The sequence below is a fragment of the Borostomias antarcticus genome (assembly GCF_949987555.1).
Source record: "Borostomias antarcticus genome assembly, chromosome: 15".
Taxonomy (NCBI): domain Eukaryota; kingdom Metazoa; phylum Chordata; class Actinopteri; order Stomiiformes; family Stomiidae; genus Borostomias; species Borostomias antarcticus.
Window position 1 is genome coordinate 15,941,762 of NC_140248.1, and position 13,521 is coordinate 15,955,282.

General features: G+C 48.0%; 1 protein-coding gene across 1 annotated transcript; it reads right to left on the minus strand.

Annotated features, from left to right (window-relative positions):
- Positions 1 to 2,919: 2,919 nt before the first annotated feature.
- Positions 2,920 to 13,076, minus strand: LOC311318855 (M-phase inducer phosphatase 1-B-like; the record flags this gene model as incomplete). The annotated part of the gene is made up of 16 exons (XM_084450288.1): positions 2,920 to 3,060; positions 3,242 to 3,353; positions 3,701 to 3,834; positions 4,005 to 4,103; positions 6,321 to 6,383; positions 6,518 to 6,604; positions 6,691 to 6,891; positions 7,366 to 7,449; positions 7,561 to 7,619; positions 7,725 to 7,758; positions 8,300 to 8,365; positions 8,474 to 8,507; positions 8,774 to 8,819; positions 10,352 to 10,437; positions 10,524 to 10,668; positions 13,040 to 13,076. 16 exons carry the CDS (start codon positions 13,074 to 13,076, stop codon positions 2,920 to 2,922), a joined length of 1,428 nt encoding a protein of 475 aa, XP_084306414.1.
- Between the last annotated feature and the right edge of the window lie 445 nt (positions 13,077 to 13,521).

Below are 13,521 nucleotides of genomic sequence, written 5' to 3' on the forward strand. Positions count from 1 at the left end.
TCATTTTCAATCTGAGCCTAGCCTACGCCTGCTGGTCACAACTCAGCCAGTGACTGGTACATTTCCTGGTCAACTGGTCTGGTAAGCAGTCTAAATGTTCAGATTCCCATTTCCTCCTGTGCTTATTTATTGAGCATGTACTGTTTATTTTCTGTCTGCCCTCCTTTTATCTGTTCTTAAGCTGTTTGACAACAAAATTTCCCCAATGGGGACATTCAAGGTTTTCAATCAATCAATCAATCAATCAATCAATCAATCAATCACAGAAAAGGCGAGCATAACGAGGATAATTAATGCATTTTATGTATCAGGCACCACTTAAAAATTAAATGTGTGCATTTACAGACCAGGTGTTGCCACTCCAGACCACAACAAAGACAAAGTATATATAAAAATAAACAAATTCCCATCCCCCCCCTACCGGTGTCTACGCAGTGTTAGTCAAGATCAAATGGGTGTGCAAAGCCACGCTGAGAGAGAGTAGTCAGTGGTGTAGAGAGTGCATTGGGGACGTCATGTCGGTGTCTGTGAAACCAAATGCATCCTCTATTGAGTTCTGTGCATTCTGTGAATGATCTTATATTGAATGAGCTGTAATCTGGGGTTGCTGGTCATCGAGATGTTGTTTCCAGATCGTTGCATATTAACTGATCCATTTTGTGGTGTTTTGTTTTCTGTGGTGGGGACGGTTATGGTGGAGTCTTTGGTTAATGAGATAAGTCTGTATACTTTTGACAGCGGTTTCATGGCTGTTGATATTGTGAAAAGGTCTCTTACCACTGGTGGTGGTGATTATGTGTGATATCAATTTTTCCACTGAGTGCGTTCTTGGGTTGTGGATATTGTGCAAAAAAAATTGTGAGAAATCAAACTTCTGGATGAATGAATGGAGAGTTTTATTTATATAGCACCATCATGGAGCAGGTCACATACAGGATTGGGATTGTTGTTCTCAGGGGTTCTAACTGAGTGATTCCTTTGATTTTCCATTAATAGATAGATAGAGAGATAGATAGGCTACTTTAGATAGATATATATAGAGATAGAGATAGATGGAGATATAGATAGATACTCTAGACAGATAGAGATGGAGAGATAGATATAGATATATAGATAGACACAGACAGACAGACAGACAGAGAGACAGACAGACAGACAGACAGACAGACAGACAGACAGACAGACAGACACAGACAGACAGACAGACAGACAGACAGATAGACAGATAGACAGATAGACAGATACTTTATAGGGGAAATTGTTGAAAAGAAGGTGGAGAAGATTGCTTCTGGATTGTTAAATGGGTAAATTTATAGGGTACCAGACATAAAAAATAATAATAAAAAAAAACGATAAAACTTTGTTATTTTCTAAGAGAGGGAATATTCAAAGCATATTTCAAGGTCATCCTGCGTGGGTGAAACAGTGAAAACACATCATGATTGACAATAGAAAACAACTTACTCATGAGTGGTACTGAGTAGCACCACTCTATCCCTGCTCAGTAAATGCAAAAATAGCATAAAAGCAATTTAAAAGTTAAAAACTAAATCCATTAACCTGCTGTCTTGGCTGTAATTAAAATACACTCCAGTAGGATTAGTGGATTATACATGCTGTTCATCTTGGGAGTGGCAGTCATTCAAATGCACGGGCATTCAAAGAGAGCACTCAGACCAGGGCAATATGACATGAGTCACTCAGACCAGGGCAGTATCACATGAGTCACTCAGACCAAGGCAGTATCACATGAATCACACAGGGCATATAGTCCATGGTAGCATATAGACAGGCAGTAACATTAAAGAACCAAAGACCAGTTTTTTATAAAAAATGTAACAAAACACTTTAAAGGACAATGCTCGCATTGTCCTTTAAAGACGCTAGAAACGTCTTTAGACACGAAATAGCTTCCTCACTTGCTCCAGCACGCATGCGCACAGCGTGCTGGAGCAACGATTGCGCGCTGTGCGCATGCGTGCTGGAGCAAGTGAGGAAGCTATTTCGTTTCGAAAGACGTTTCTAAAGATCATATTACAGAGGCATGTGAAAAACCACAACAGGCCTACGCTCTATCTAAGCACAACTAGCGATTCATAAAGACAGATTGATGAAAACAACCGTTTCGCGGCAGAAAATAGATTTTTAGAAACTGCATTCTAAGTGCCCCGACCACCGCCATTACATGGACATACTGGCTCGCGCTGGATTTTACATTTCTTCTACATGCCTCCGAACTACACCAAAGTGGTCTCGGTGAGTCAAACGTCTTATAATATGTCGTAAATAAGGTCCAGGTTGTCAAAAACGAGCATTGTCCTTTAAAGCTACATGAGATAACTCGCCACTTTGGCAGCCCCTATGGTCGTGATAAAATCAGCACTACGTTTTAAGAACCACACTTCCCACAATCCCCCACTCGCTCGCTGTAATGATGGGAGAAAAATGATAAACGCGCGTGGCGCAGACTGGATTGGAAGATTGTAGAGTCTTTCTGGAAGGATGGCTTCAATGCAGGTAAATACCAGTCTTCTTTCTTTTATGTGCATGTAGATTTCGTTTCACGGGGGAAAGTGTTTGTTGTCTTCCTGATATTGTGACACGCAAAATGTCACTTCCGTTTCCACCACAGATTTTCCCGCCAGTGTACTAGCCAGTACACTGAAATTCTAAAATAATAAATTTACAGGGTCTCATGCAGTCTCATGTCACAAAAAATATTTTTGAGGTTTTGCTAAGGCCAATTCATAAACTAAAAGCAAGTAAAGGTGAATCTTTATTAATCTCATTGAGCTTTAAGATATAAGAAAGAAATATTTTAAAATTCTCAAAGGACCTTCAGGTCGCTATTTGGACCGAGCCGTTCCTCTGATTGGCCGGTGCCGTGGCCCCGGTTCCTGGCAGGCCGGCGGGCCGTGGTCAGTGTTTGGCAAGGCGGAGGAGGAGCTGGCGGCGCCGGTGCTCCTCCACGGAGGCCCGGCTGTGGGTCCGGCAGCGTAGCAGCTCCTCCCGGTGGTCCTGGTGGTGCATTGGACAGTAGGACCGGGGATCACAGTGCTCCTGGGAGGACCAGAGTTCACGCTCAAAAAACACCAAACAAAAGCTCGTTTAAAAAAAAAATATATATATATATTTCTTTTTTTTTCTCCAATTTTTTTTTTCTAAGTGTCTGTTTTTAAAAGTGTCTGTTTTTAAATGGAACCGAGACAGAGACATTTCTGTAGTGTCAGTTCTGGTGTACCTGGTGGGAGTGGTAGAAGTCTCTGTAGCCGCCCTGGAGGATGTAGAGCTCTGGGTAGTGAAGGGCCGGGTACTCGTTCACGCTGCGGTCCTCACTGCGCAGGAGACGGCTCCTGGAGGTGAAGACGCGGTCAGGAGACTGGCCTCTCAGGAGACTGGCCTCTCGGGAGACTGGACTGACTCAGGAGGATCACATACTACGGTAATGTAACTGAAAATCAAACACGTAAAGACACACCCAGAAGCGCCTATACACACCACCCACCCACATACACACACCCACCCACCCACACACAGACACCCACCCACCCACCCACACACAGACACCCACCCACCCACACACACAGACACAGACAGACAGACAGACAGACAGACAGACAGACAGACAGACAGACACACACACACACACACACTCATGCACACACACACACACGTGTTACACAGAGGTTTGGGGTCTCACGTGCGAGGGGCTCTTTCAGAGGAGAATTCACAGTGCAGCACGATGACCAGTCTCTTGTCTGGGGAGCGCGGTCTCAGCCTCCGGCTCAGCAGGAACGCCACCGCCTCCACTGTGTTCGGCAGGTTCAACGCACCCTACACACACACACACACACACACACACACACACACACACCACACACCACACACCACACACACCACACACACCACACACACCACACTCCACACACACAACATTCTCAATGAAATAGAATGAGCAAGTAAAAAAGCATCCAGAGGCAATTGGTAATTTTCCAACTTCCCACCTTGATGTGTCCTCCCTGGAACTCGTAGGGGTAGCGACAGTCCACCAGGACGAAGGACTCGACCAGGGAGCTGAACCTCCCCTCCAGCAGGGCACACATCTGGGACAGCACGCCATAACAGGGCCAGCAACAAACAAAAACACATCACTTTAACCAAAACTAACTCAAGTATAATCGTGTGGGTATAGGACTGCATATACAGTGTATCTGGAAAGTATTCATATCCCTTCATTACAATTAGTCATTTAGCAGACACTTTTATCCAAAGCGACTAACAATAATTGCATTTAATGTAGGAAAAGCCAATGTACTACTACTTGCCAGAACTCACAAGTACATCTTCTTTCTAAAACAAGCGACTAAGAGGATAATCTAGTGCTGAAGGTGTCAAATGGGGCGAGGTTGAGTCGCAATCCCAGGGTCCCTCTCGGATGAAAGTGTCCATGAGAACCTGTGAGATTAGCATGATTCAACAGGCCCGACCTCAGAGTTCACACCCTCAGCATGAACCGGCGGGTCCCTCACCGCGAGAAGGTGGAAGAACCATTCGTCGACGGCCCGAGGACGAGCAGGGCCTGAGGCCTACTCCGCATGGGTATGAGCGTCCAGGCCCACCAGGCCTACGACGCAGTCCCACTCCTGAGCGGGAACCATCGCCTACCCCTGCTAGGCGGCGACGCAGCCCAACGCCTGAGCGAGAATCCTCACCCCCCCCTGCTCGATTGAACCGGCGGTGGTTTCCGAGGCGCTCCGTGTCCATGGAGCAGCTGGAGCCCCGGGCCCCATCCCCCTTTCCGACCTTTCCGAGGAAATGGCCGGAGAAGAAGGGGGACTATGGAGAGAGACCCTGGTCTCCGAACCAGGGGCGGGATCCGACCAGACAGGCGGAGGAGCGGGATCAGAGGGGCAAGATGGGGAACTGGAAGCCAAAGAGAAGAGATCGGAGGCGCGAGGGAGATAAGAAGATGCGGGCCGAGGGGATGGGGAAGGTGGAGGTAGCGGGGGAGCAGTCCCCCGTCCAAGGGCCGTCCCAGTCAGGAAGAGAGGCTAGTCTCTCTGACCCTGACCCTGAGACGGCCGCAGGGATCGCATGTACAACATGTAGGGCGCGCCTGTCACAAGTTCCCCATTTCACAGTGGAAAGTTACCAAGTTATGGTTTCACTGGAAACCACCTGACAGCCCAGACGGGGAGGTGGAGGGGGGGGGGCATGACATGAAGCAATCTTGACTGGAAATCATGTGATGTTTTTGACATATACCTTATAAGGTTGTGATGTATGGTTCGTGATGTATGGTTCAAGGCCTCATTGGCCCATTGATGTATGGGGTGATGGGAGCTGATTGGTAGTTGGAGGTGTAGGTGGAGTAAGATCGGTCAAGGTTATATAAGGGGGGTCCAAACTGCTATTATACGGGATTCGTCAGACTCATTGTTAGACCAACCACTGAGACGAAGATCTCAAAGTGCAAGAATAGCAATCTAATACACATAAGAGGGAGGATCGTTGTAGTACTTCTTGAAGAGATGAGTTTTGAGCCTGCGACGAATGATGGGCAGCGACTCTGCTGTCCTGACATCAGTGGGCAGTTCGTTCAACCACTGCGGGGCCAGGACAGAGAAGAGCCGTGACCGTGTCGATCGACCGCAGGGGCCTCGGAGTGATGGGGCAACCAGTCGCCCCGAGGTAGCAGAGCGTAGCGGTTGGGAGGGGGTATAGGGTTTGACCATGGCCTGGAGGTAGGAGGGGGCTGTTCCTTTCATTGCCCTGTAAGCTAGTGTCAGAGTTTTAAACTGGAAGCAAGCCGCTACAGGGAGCCAGAGTTAGGGAACGGAGGAGGGAAGTTGTGTGGGAGAACTTGGAGTGGTTGAACACCAGGCGAGCGGCAGCTGTCTGGACAAGTTCCAGGGGTTTAAGACTGACACCGGGGCCCCAGCAAGGAGGGAGTTGCAGGGAGTTACATCCTGTTTCCACTGATCATACTTGAGATGTTTCTACAACTGGATTGGAGTCTGCCTGTGGTAAATTCAATTGACTGGACATGATTTGGAAAGGCCCACACCTGTCTATATAAAGGTCCCACAGTTGACAGTGCATGGAAGAGCAGAAACCAAGTCAAATTTCAAAACATTTTTGAAATTTTTTTGTCTTTATGGGGTATTGTGTGTAGAATTTTGAGGGGAAAAAAGAATTTAATCAATTTTGGAATAAGGCTGTAACATAAAATGTTGACAAAGTGAAGGGATATGAATACTTTTCTGATGCACCGGAGAAAGGCCATACTAAGCATGGAGCAAAATGATAAGTAGACTCACAGTCTCTCCTGTAATATACTTCAGGTCCTGGTGTCTCCCTGTAACTGTTGGAAGGGCGTACATCTAGAAGGAAACGTCAATTTTAATCAACATTGATCAATAACATTCTGTGCTAGCAGAGAAAAACACTGACTCAAACACTGAAAATATGTTGGGCCACAACATTTGCTTGCGGGGTTTCCCAGCAGCTTTCTCACCTTGCTGAAATCACCAATGAGCTCAGCATTGACCGCATCCCCGCCCGTCTGCACCTCACACAGAGAATGGGTCTTCTTCAGCAGGTGCTGAGGGAGGGAGGCACACCGACAAGTCAGACACGCAAACGGACCACAGCCGTCCCCCGCGGGCCCGATTCCTGACCCATCCCTACCCTCCTGTGTCTGGCCGCCCCGGGCTCCTGGTCCCCCTGACGGGCCTCCTCCGAGATCACCGCGAAGGTGCAGTGGCGTTTGAAGGGCCGGACGGCGGCGGCCGGGGAGCTGGAGGTCCTCTTCCCCGCCGGACGCTGCAGGCGCTCGGGCATGGAGGGGGAGCGGAAGAGACGCCGGCCCCCCTGGACACTCAGAGAGACCTGGCGGGAGAGACGCCTCGGAGGTCATGTGAACTGGTTACTCATCTGACCCTATTAGTTGTGTAGCGCTAAGATTGTGGCACAACTTCTATCTTTATTCCCGGTACAGGTAGATGACGTGAACATGGTAATGGTAAATGGACTGCACTTATAGAGTGCTTTTATCCAAAGCGCTTTACAATGAAGGCCTCTCATTCACCCATTCACACACCAATGGCGGCAGCTGTCATGCAAGGTGCTAGCCTGCTCACACTTCGACATGTGGACTGGAGGAGGCGGGAGGAGGCGGGATTTGAACTGCCGACCCTGCGATCATTGGACGACCCGCTCTACCACTGAGCCACAGCCGCCCCAACAGCGAACACATTTGCTAGACTGTATCATTCAAGCTACGCTGACCCGTCACCCTCAATGATACACTTAACGGTCAATTAACCATAGCTAGTAAGCATATGAGAAACAACAGCTACTTACAGAGGAGAGATCCACTTCCTCATTCATGAGCGGTTCTGAGAGCAGCTGCGCCATGCTGCACGACATGGAGGCCGCCGCTGACCCCTGCAGGCCGGAGGGCAGACAGACCGCCGTGGTGAGGTGAGGAGGAGAGGTTACAAATAGGAAAGAAGTCATAAATATACAATAAGGCAAGGGGCTGAGGAGCCAGGTCACCTCCTCAGACTCCTGCTCCAAGATTTCCATGAAGCCATCCGTATCCGTCTCCGTCTCCCCTGGGGGGTGGTGGGTGGGCGAGAAGGGGGGGAGGAAGATGGGGCTCCCCAAGACGCAGGACTGGGCGTCGCCCTGGAGCTGGGATTCCAGAGGAGGCAGCAAACCCGACGTTGACCGTCGTCTCTGTCTAGGGGGCACCTGAGCACAGGAGAAGCCATAACGAGGCAGCAGAGGTCATTCACACGACCTCTGCTGCCTCGTTATCTAGTATCTGACAAACCTGTACATCTGACCATATCCCAACCTGACAAAATGCAGACCGAAAAAAGTTTGGAAGAACTATACTGACATCTAGTGGTCACTGGTGGTGCATTAATACAAGTGGCCGGTGGTCTCGGGATATCTGAATTATATTCAATTTCAAATTAGCTTTAAATACAATGGTATCTGTTGCCAAAGCAAAATGGTGATAATCGAGAACAGGATACAACATAATGATTGAAATAGTTAAATAAGTATACTGCAGTAAGGCCTATAAGGACTGGGAAATTAAAACAAAAAGGTATTATTTACATAAAAGAAGGAAAGGGAAAATTATAGGTCACTTCTCCTGTCTCATATTTTCACAGGATCGTATGTAAACAGCAGCTAGTATGGCACACTCACTTACTTCCCCAAGAATAATTTGAGATTTTGATTATTTGAGATAATGTGAATTTCAAGAATTATATTCACTCACGTTCTCCTTGCTGCTGCATGAAGCTTGGCTGGAAACAACCTTAGGGCTGCTACACAGCAGCCTGGGCTAGAAGAGAAGAGACGAGGTGCTTACAACCTCATAATAACACACGTTACAATCACTGTGTCAACATTCTGCAATAAAGCGTGTATACATTATTACAGTGTTTATTACCAGGACAGATCGCAGCTTCTTCATTCGACTGTTCCTGAAACAGATCAGAAACACACAGCGTGATTGATTGCCGATGTGTGGAGCAGGTTTTTGATGTGTGGAGCAGGTTTTTGATGTGTGGAGCAGGTTTTTGATGTGTGGAGCAGGTTTTTGATGTGTGGAGCAGGTTTTGATGTGTGGAGCAGGTTTTTGATGTGTGGAGCAGGTTTTTGATGTGTGGAGCAGGTTTTGATGTGTGGAGCAGGTTTTTGATGTGTGGAGCAGGGTTTTTGAGGGAAAGAGGAACAGAGAGCAGGTTACCTTGGCACAGGAGAGTCAGAGTTCATGGGAAGAGCGATAGGCTTGTCTGTAACAAAAAGAAGAAATAGAACACAATAGAAAGTTTATTTTGCCATGTATAACCAGTACAGGTACTTTGGAATTCTTCTCATCTCATCACTGTCCTTACAATATCCTATCAGCACTAATCAATTCCTCATTCCAGTTGCTAGGTACGCAACTACATTATAAGGTTCTACTTTACATTATAAGGGTTCATCTACTTATTCCATCCAATCATGGATGAGAGACTGTGGCCGTAATATACAGTAGGTGGTGAAATTATTAAGATTCAAGTATACAGTTGTACAGAGTCAATTGTTATTGTCTATTGTATAGGCAAAGTATTCAATTGTTCAAGTGTTGTCAGGTGTTGATTCAAGTGATCAAATGTACAGTAGTACAGAGTCAACTGTTGTTGTCTATTGTATAGACAAGGTGCAAGGTGTTCTAAGTGATCAGGTGTTGGTCAGGGGAGGTGGGGGTGAGAGGGGGTCTACTCTCTTAGGGGGTGCGAAGGCACCTCATATAAATGCGAAGGCAGGGGGTGGAGGTGAGAGGGGTCGTCCAAGGGGTGTCTTCAGTGGTGGTCTACTCTACTGTTGCTGTTGGTTGTTGAGCTTGTGCACCACGTCAGGAAAGAAGCTGTTGTAGAACCTCTCCTTCGTGGTCATGATGCTCAGCCATCTTCCGTCTCTCTAGCGAGATGGTGCTAACAGGTGGTAGCTGGGGTGGTTGTTGTCTTTTGTGATGGAGATGGTCTTTCTGCGGTAGTGTTGGTTGTAGAGATCCTCGATGGCTGGGAGCTCCACACCAATGATCTTCTGTGCTGTCTCCTCTGGATGGCGTGCCAGGCTGTGATGCCTCCAGTCAGGACACTCAATGATGCTGCGGTAGAAGTTCAAGTGTTTGTGTGCTCATTCCTCCTCTCCGCAGGCACCTCAGAAAGTAGAGGCGTTATCGTGCCTTGTTTAGGATGCTTGTGTTGTGTGTCCTGGGTCCTGGTCAGGTCATTGGAGATCTGCATCCCTAAGAATTTTAAGTGGCTCAGCCTCTCCACTTCCTCTCTGTTGTTGAGGATGATGATGTGTGTGTGTGTGGGGGGGGGGGGATTGAGTATCCAATCTTTGTCTTGCTAATGTTCAGGGTCTGGCTGTGGTCTTGACACCATGTCACTAGGTCTGACACCTCCGGGTGGAAGGCTGATTCAGATCCGACCTATCACAGTGGTGTTGTCCGCAAACTGAAATGCAGCATAAAGGTTGGGATAATGAAATCTCCTAATCTGATTTGACCTGATTTAGGGGATTGAGCTGGGCAGACTGGGCCCTTGTGGGTGTCATCCCAAATTATCTCTTTTCAGATATTTTATATGGAATGGCCTTTGTTTTTTTCCTCAAAAAGAAATATTTGACTGACTTCTCTCTGCTCGCAGCAGCATTGGCCACTTGCATTTGTGATCTGAATCCCTGATCTGAATGTTTGTGGTTACTGAGTTGTTAAAATATCCTGTGATAGAAATCTAGTTGATTGACCTACAGTAGGCTCTGTGAATATTACCTTGTTGTGGAGATCCCTGAGCAGCACCTGCATCTGGACTCCCAGTGCTGATGTTGGAGAGGTCCAGACACCTTCGTGGAGTATCACTGGGGATAATGCATGAGAGTAACATTAATAAAAACAGTAATCGTGTTAGCAGGCTGCAGAAAAGGCAGGTGAATGCATGTTTTACCCTGTCTGAAATGCACTGAGGCCAGTGAAGCAGTGGGCGAGCTCTGACATGGGGGAGGCATGGCAGTCCGGTGAGTGCGGGCCAGGGAGACACAAGCTGTAACCATCTTTGTAAGCAGACATGGGGGGATGGTTGTATGCCAAGCCTGCAAGAGGAGACACGATCTAGCATTAGTCAAAGTTAGCTAACTAGTAGGCTAGTGCTAGCTACGCTATTGCATTCAAAACACACCAGCGTTGTTTCAAAACTAAACCCCTCATACGATTAAATTTATACAATGAATTATAAGATATCAACTTTACATAACGTGTAGAATCAGAATGAATAAACAACTGTACTTACGATTCAATAATAAAACAAAAACTAAGGAGCAAATGGATTTTAAACGAGTCGCCAAAAAAACAGCCACTTGGTTGGTTCTAGCTGTGCATGACGCTACTTCCGCATACAATCTTTCGAATGTTCTTCTTCTTCCTCGCTGACGTATACACCTACATACCGCCACCTGCTGTACCGGAGTGTGTAACTTCAGGGCTTTACTTGCCTATAAAAGTAAAGAAAATATCACTTTAACGTATGATCTAGTCCTATATGACCTCAACCATCATCCAAAAAATAAGAATCACAGGACTTAACCCTGTAAAACCCAGACATAGTAAAACCTTTATTTTATTTTTTTTAAATTACAACCTTTCAGATGTTGTAGCAGGCCTTTGGGGCTGATAATAAAGTGTTTTTTCTGTTGTTGTTGCTGACCCCAGGACAGAGCCCCATTACATTACATTACAGTCATTTAGCAGACGCTTTTATCCAAAGCGACTAACAATAATTGCATTTAACATAGGAAAAGCCAATGAACTACTACTTGCCAGAACTCACAAGTGCATCTTCTTTTTAAACAAGTGACTATGAGCATAATCTAGTGCTGAAGGCAAAGTGCAAGAATAGCAATACAATACAATAGGGAGTATTGTTGTAGTACTTCTTGAAGAGATGAGTTTTGGGCCTGCAACGAAAGATGGGCAGCGACTCTGCTGTCCTGACATCAGTGGGCAGTTCATTCAACCATTGCGGGGCCAGGACAGAGAAGAGCCGTGACCGTGTCGATCGACCACAGGGGCCTCAGTACATAGCCTCAGCCTACGAGGACCTTAGAGTAGCAATCCGCTGGTGGGTGAATACACAGCCATGATGGTCGTGACCGGGTTGCCGTCAAACTCTGTTGGGATCTGTAAGGATCCTTTCGCTGTGCTTTTCAACCTGAATCAATCAATCAATCAATCAAAGCTTTATTTGTATAGCACATTTCATACACAGAGGCAACAAAATGCACTTTACAGAGAACAGGGGAGGTGGGCATAGGTCCCACCCCTACATATTCCAGAGGGAAGCAAAAAAAAACAGTATCACCCAGGGGCCAAAAAAGTGAGCTGTAAAATTGTTCCCTGACCCCTCTCAACGAGACAATTGAGCAAGCTCCTGGAGTATGTTTGTCTAACGGCTAAGAACATTTATAGAGCAATAAATTACATTAAATAAAAATTTTCAGAGCAATAAGGGCTAAAACATCATAGGAGAGACATGGCAAACACTGGTGTATGTCTGTGTGTGTGAGTGTGCCTGGGCCCAGATAGAGGCAGGGGTCAGGGGTAGGATCGGGGTAGGAAAATGATACGGACCCGGGTTAGGGTGAGGGGAAGGGGATCTGAGCCCAGGACTGGTGTATGTCTGTGTGTGTGTGTGAGCGTGCCTGGGTCCAGGTGGAGGCAGGGGTCGGGGGTAGGGTGAGTGTGAGCGTGCCTGGGTCCAGGTGGAGGCAGGGGTCGGGGGTAGGGTGAGTGTGAGCGTGCCTGGGTCCAGGTAGAGGCAGGGGTCGGGGGTAGGGTGAGTGTGAGCGTGCCTGGGTCCAGGTGGAGGCAGGGGTCGGGGGTAGGGTGAGTGTGCCTGGGTCCAGGTGGAGGCAGGGGTCGGGGGTAGGGTGAGTGTGAGCGTGCCTGGGTCCAGGGAGAGGCAGGGGTCGGGGGTAGGGTGGGGGTAGGAAAAGGATACGGATACTGAAGGAGAGCCTTACGCACTCGGGAGCCTCAGCATTAGTCCCACACCTCCTGTCGTTGCCTGGGCCTCATTGCGTCATGCAGTCGAGGTGATGAACGAGCTCCTTCCCGCTCCGCTGTACATGATTGGGTCTGAGCTCCGGTGTACTCTCAGTGGTCTCCTGCAACGCTATAGTGCTCTGGACTGAGGGCTGTCATCAGACTGGAACAAACCGGGTTTGGGGTCCAGTCATCATACCGCCCGCCTGGAGGGGGACCAGCACCGCAGTCCGCTGTCAAGCTCCTGCTGTCTCTCCGCCACTGGAAGTATATTTGGACTGTTGTGTGTCTCCATAATGTTCAGGGGGGGTTAACTGTAAGACTCCATGGGGGGTCTTAGCAGGCTTAGTTGTTCAGATTTCGGGTTCGCCAAGCCTCCCTGGTTTTTGTTCAGAGTGACCTTCTCCTAGATGGGTTGCCTACCATGGCTGGGCCCTATCTGGCCTTGCTGTTTGTCCATAGCTGGGACAGTGGTTGAGAAGACGCCAGGGCGTGTCCACACTCCGGTGGGCCTTTACTCCTTCACTCTGGGGCCCACTGCTGCTCTTAGATCCCCTACGGTACAGTTTAGCCTGGGACCGCTGGGTACCCAGTTACCGAGTGTGTCCACAAGGAGGCGCTGCAGAAGTCTGTGTACCGGCAGAGAGGGCTAGCGGGCTCCTCTTTACCCCCCACAGAGAGGGCTAGCTGGCTCCTCTTTACCCCCCACAGAGAGGGCTAGCATACACACACACACACACACACACACACACACACACACACACACACACACACACACACACACACACACACACACACACACACACACACACACACACACACACATCATTACAAAATGAGATGCTTGCAGTGGTAAATTCCACAACACACCCCAGCCAGATTCCCTTGCCAAATTCACGTCTGTA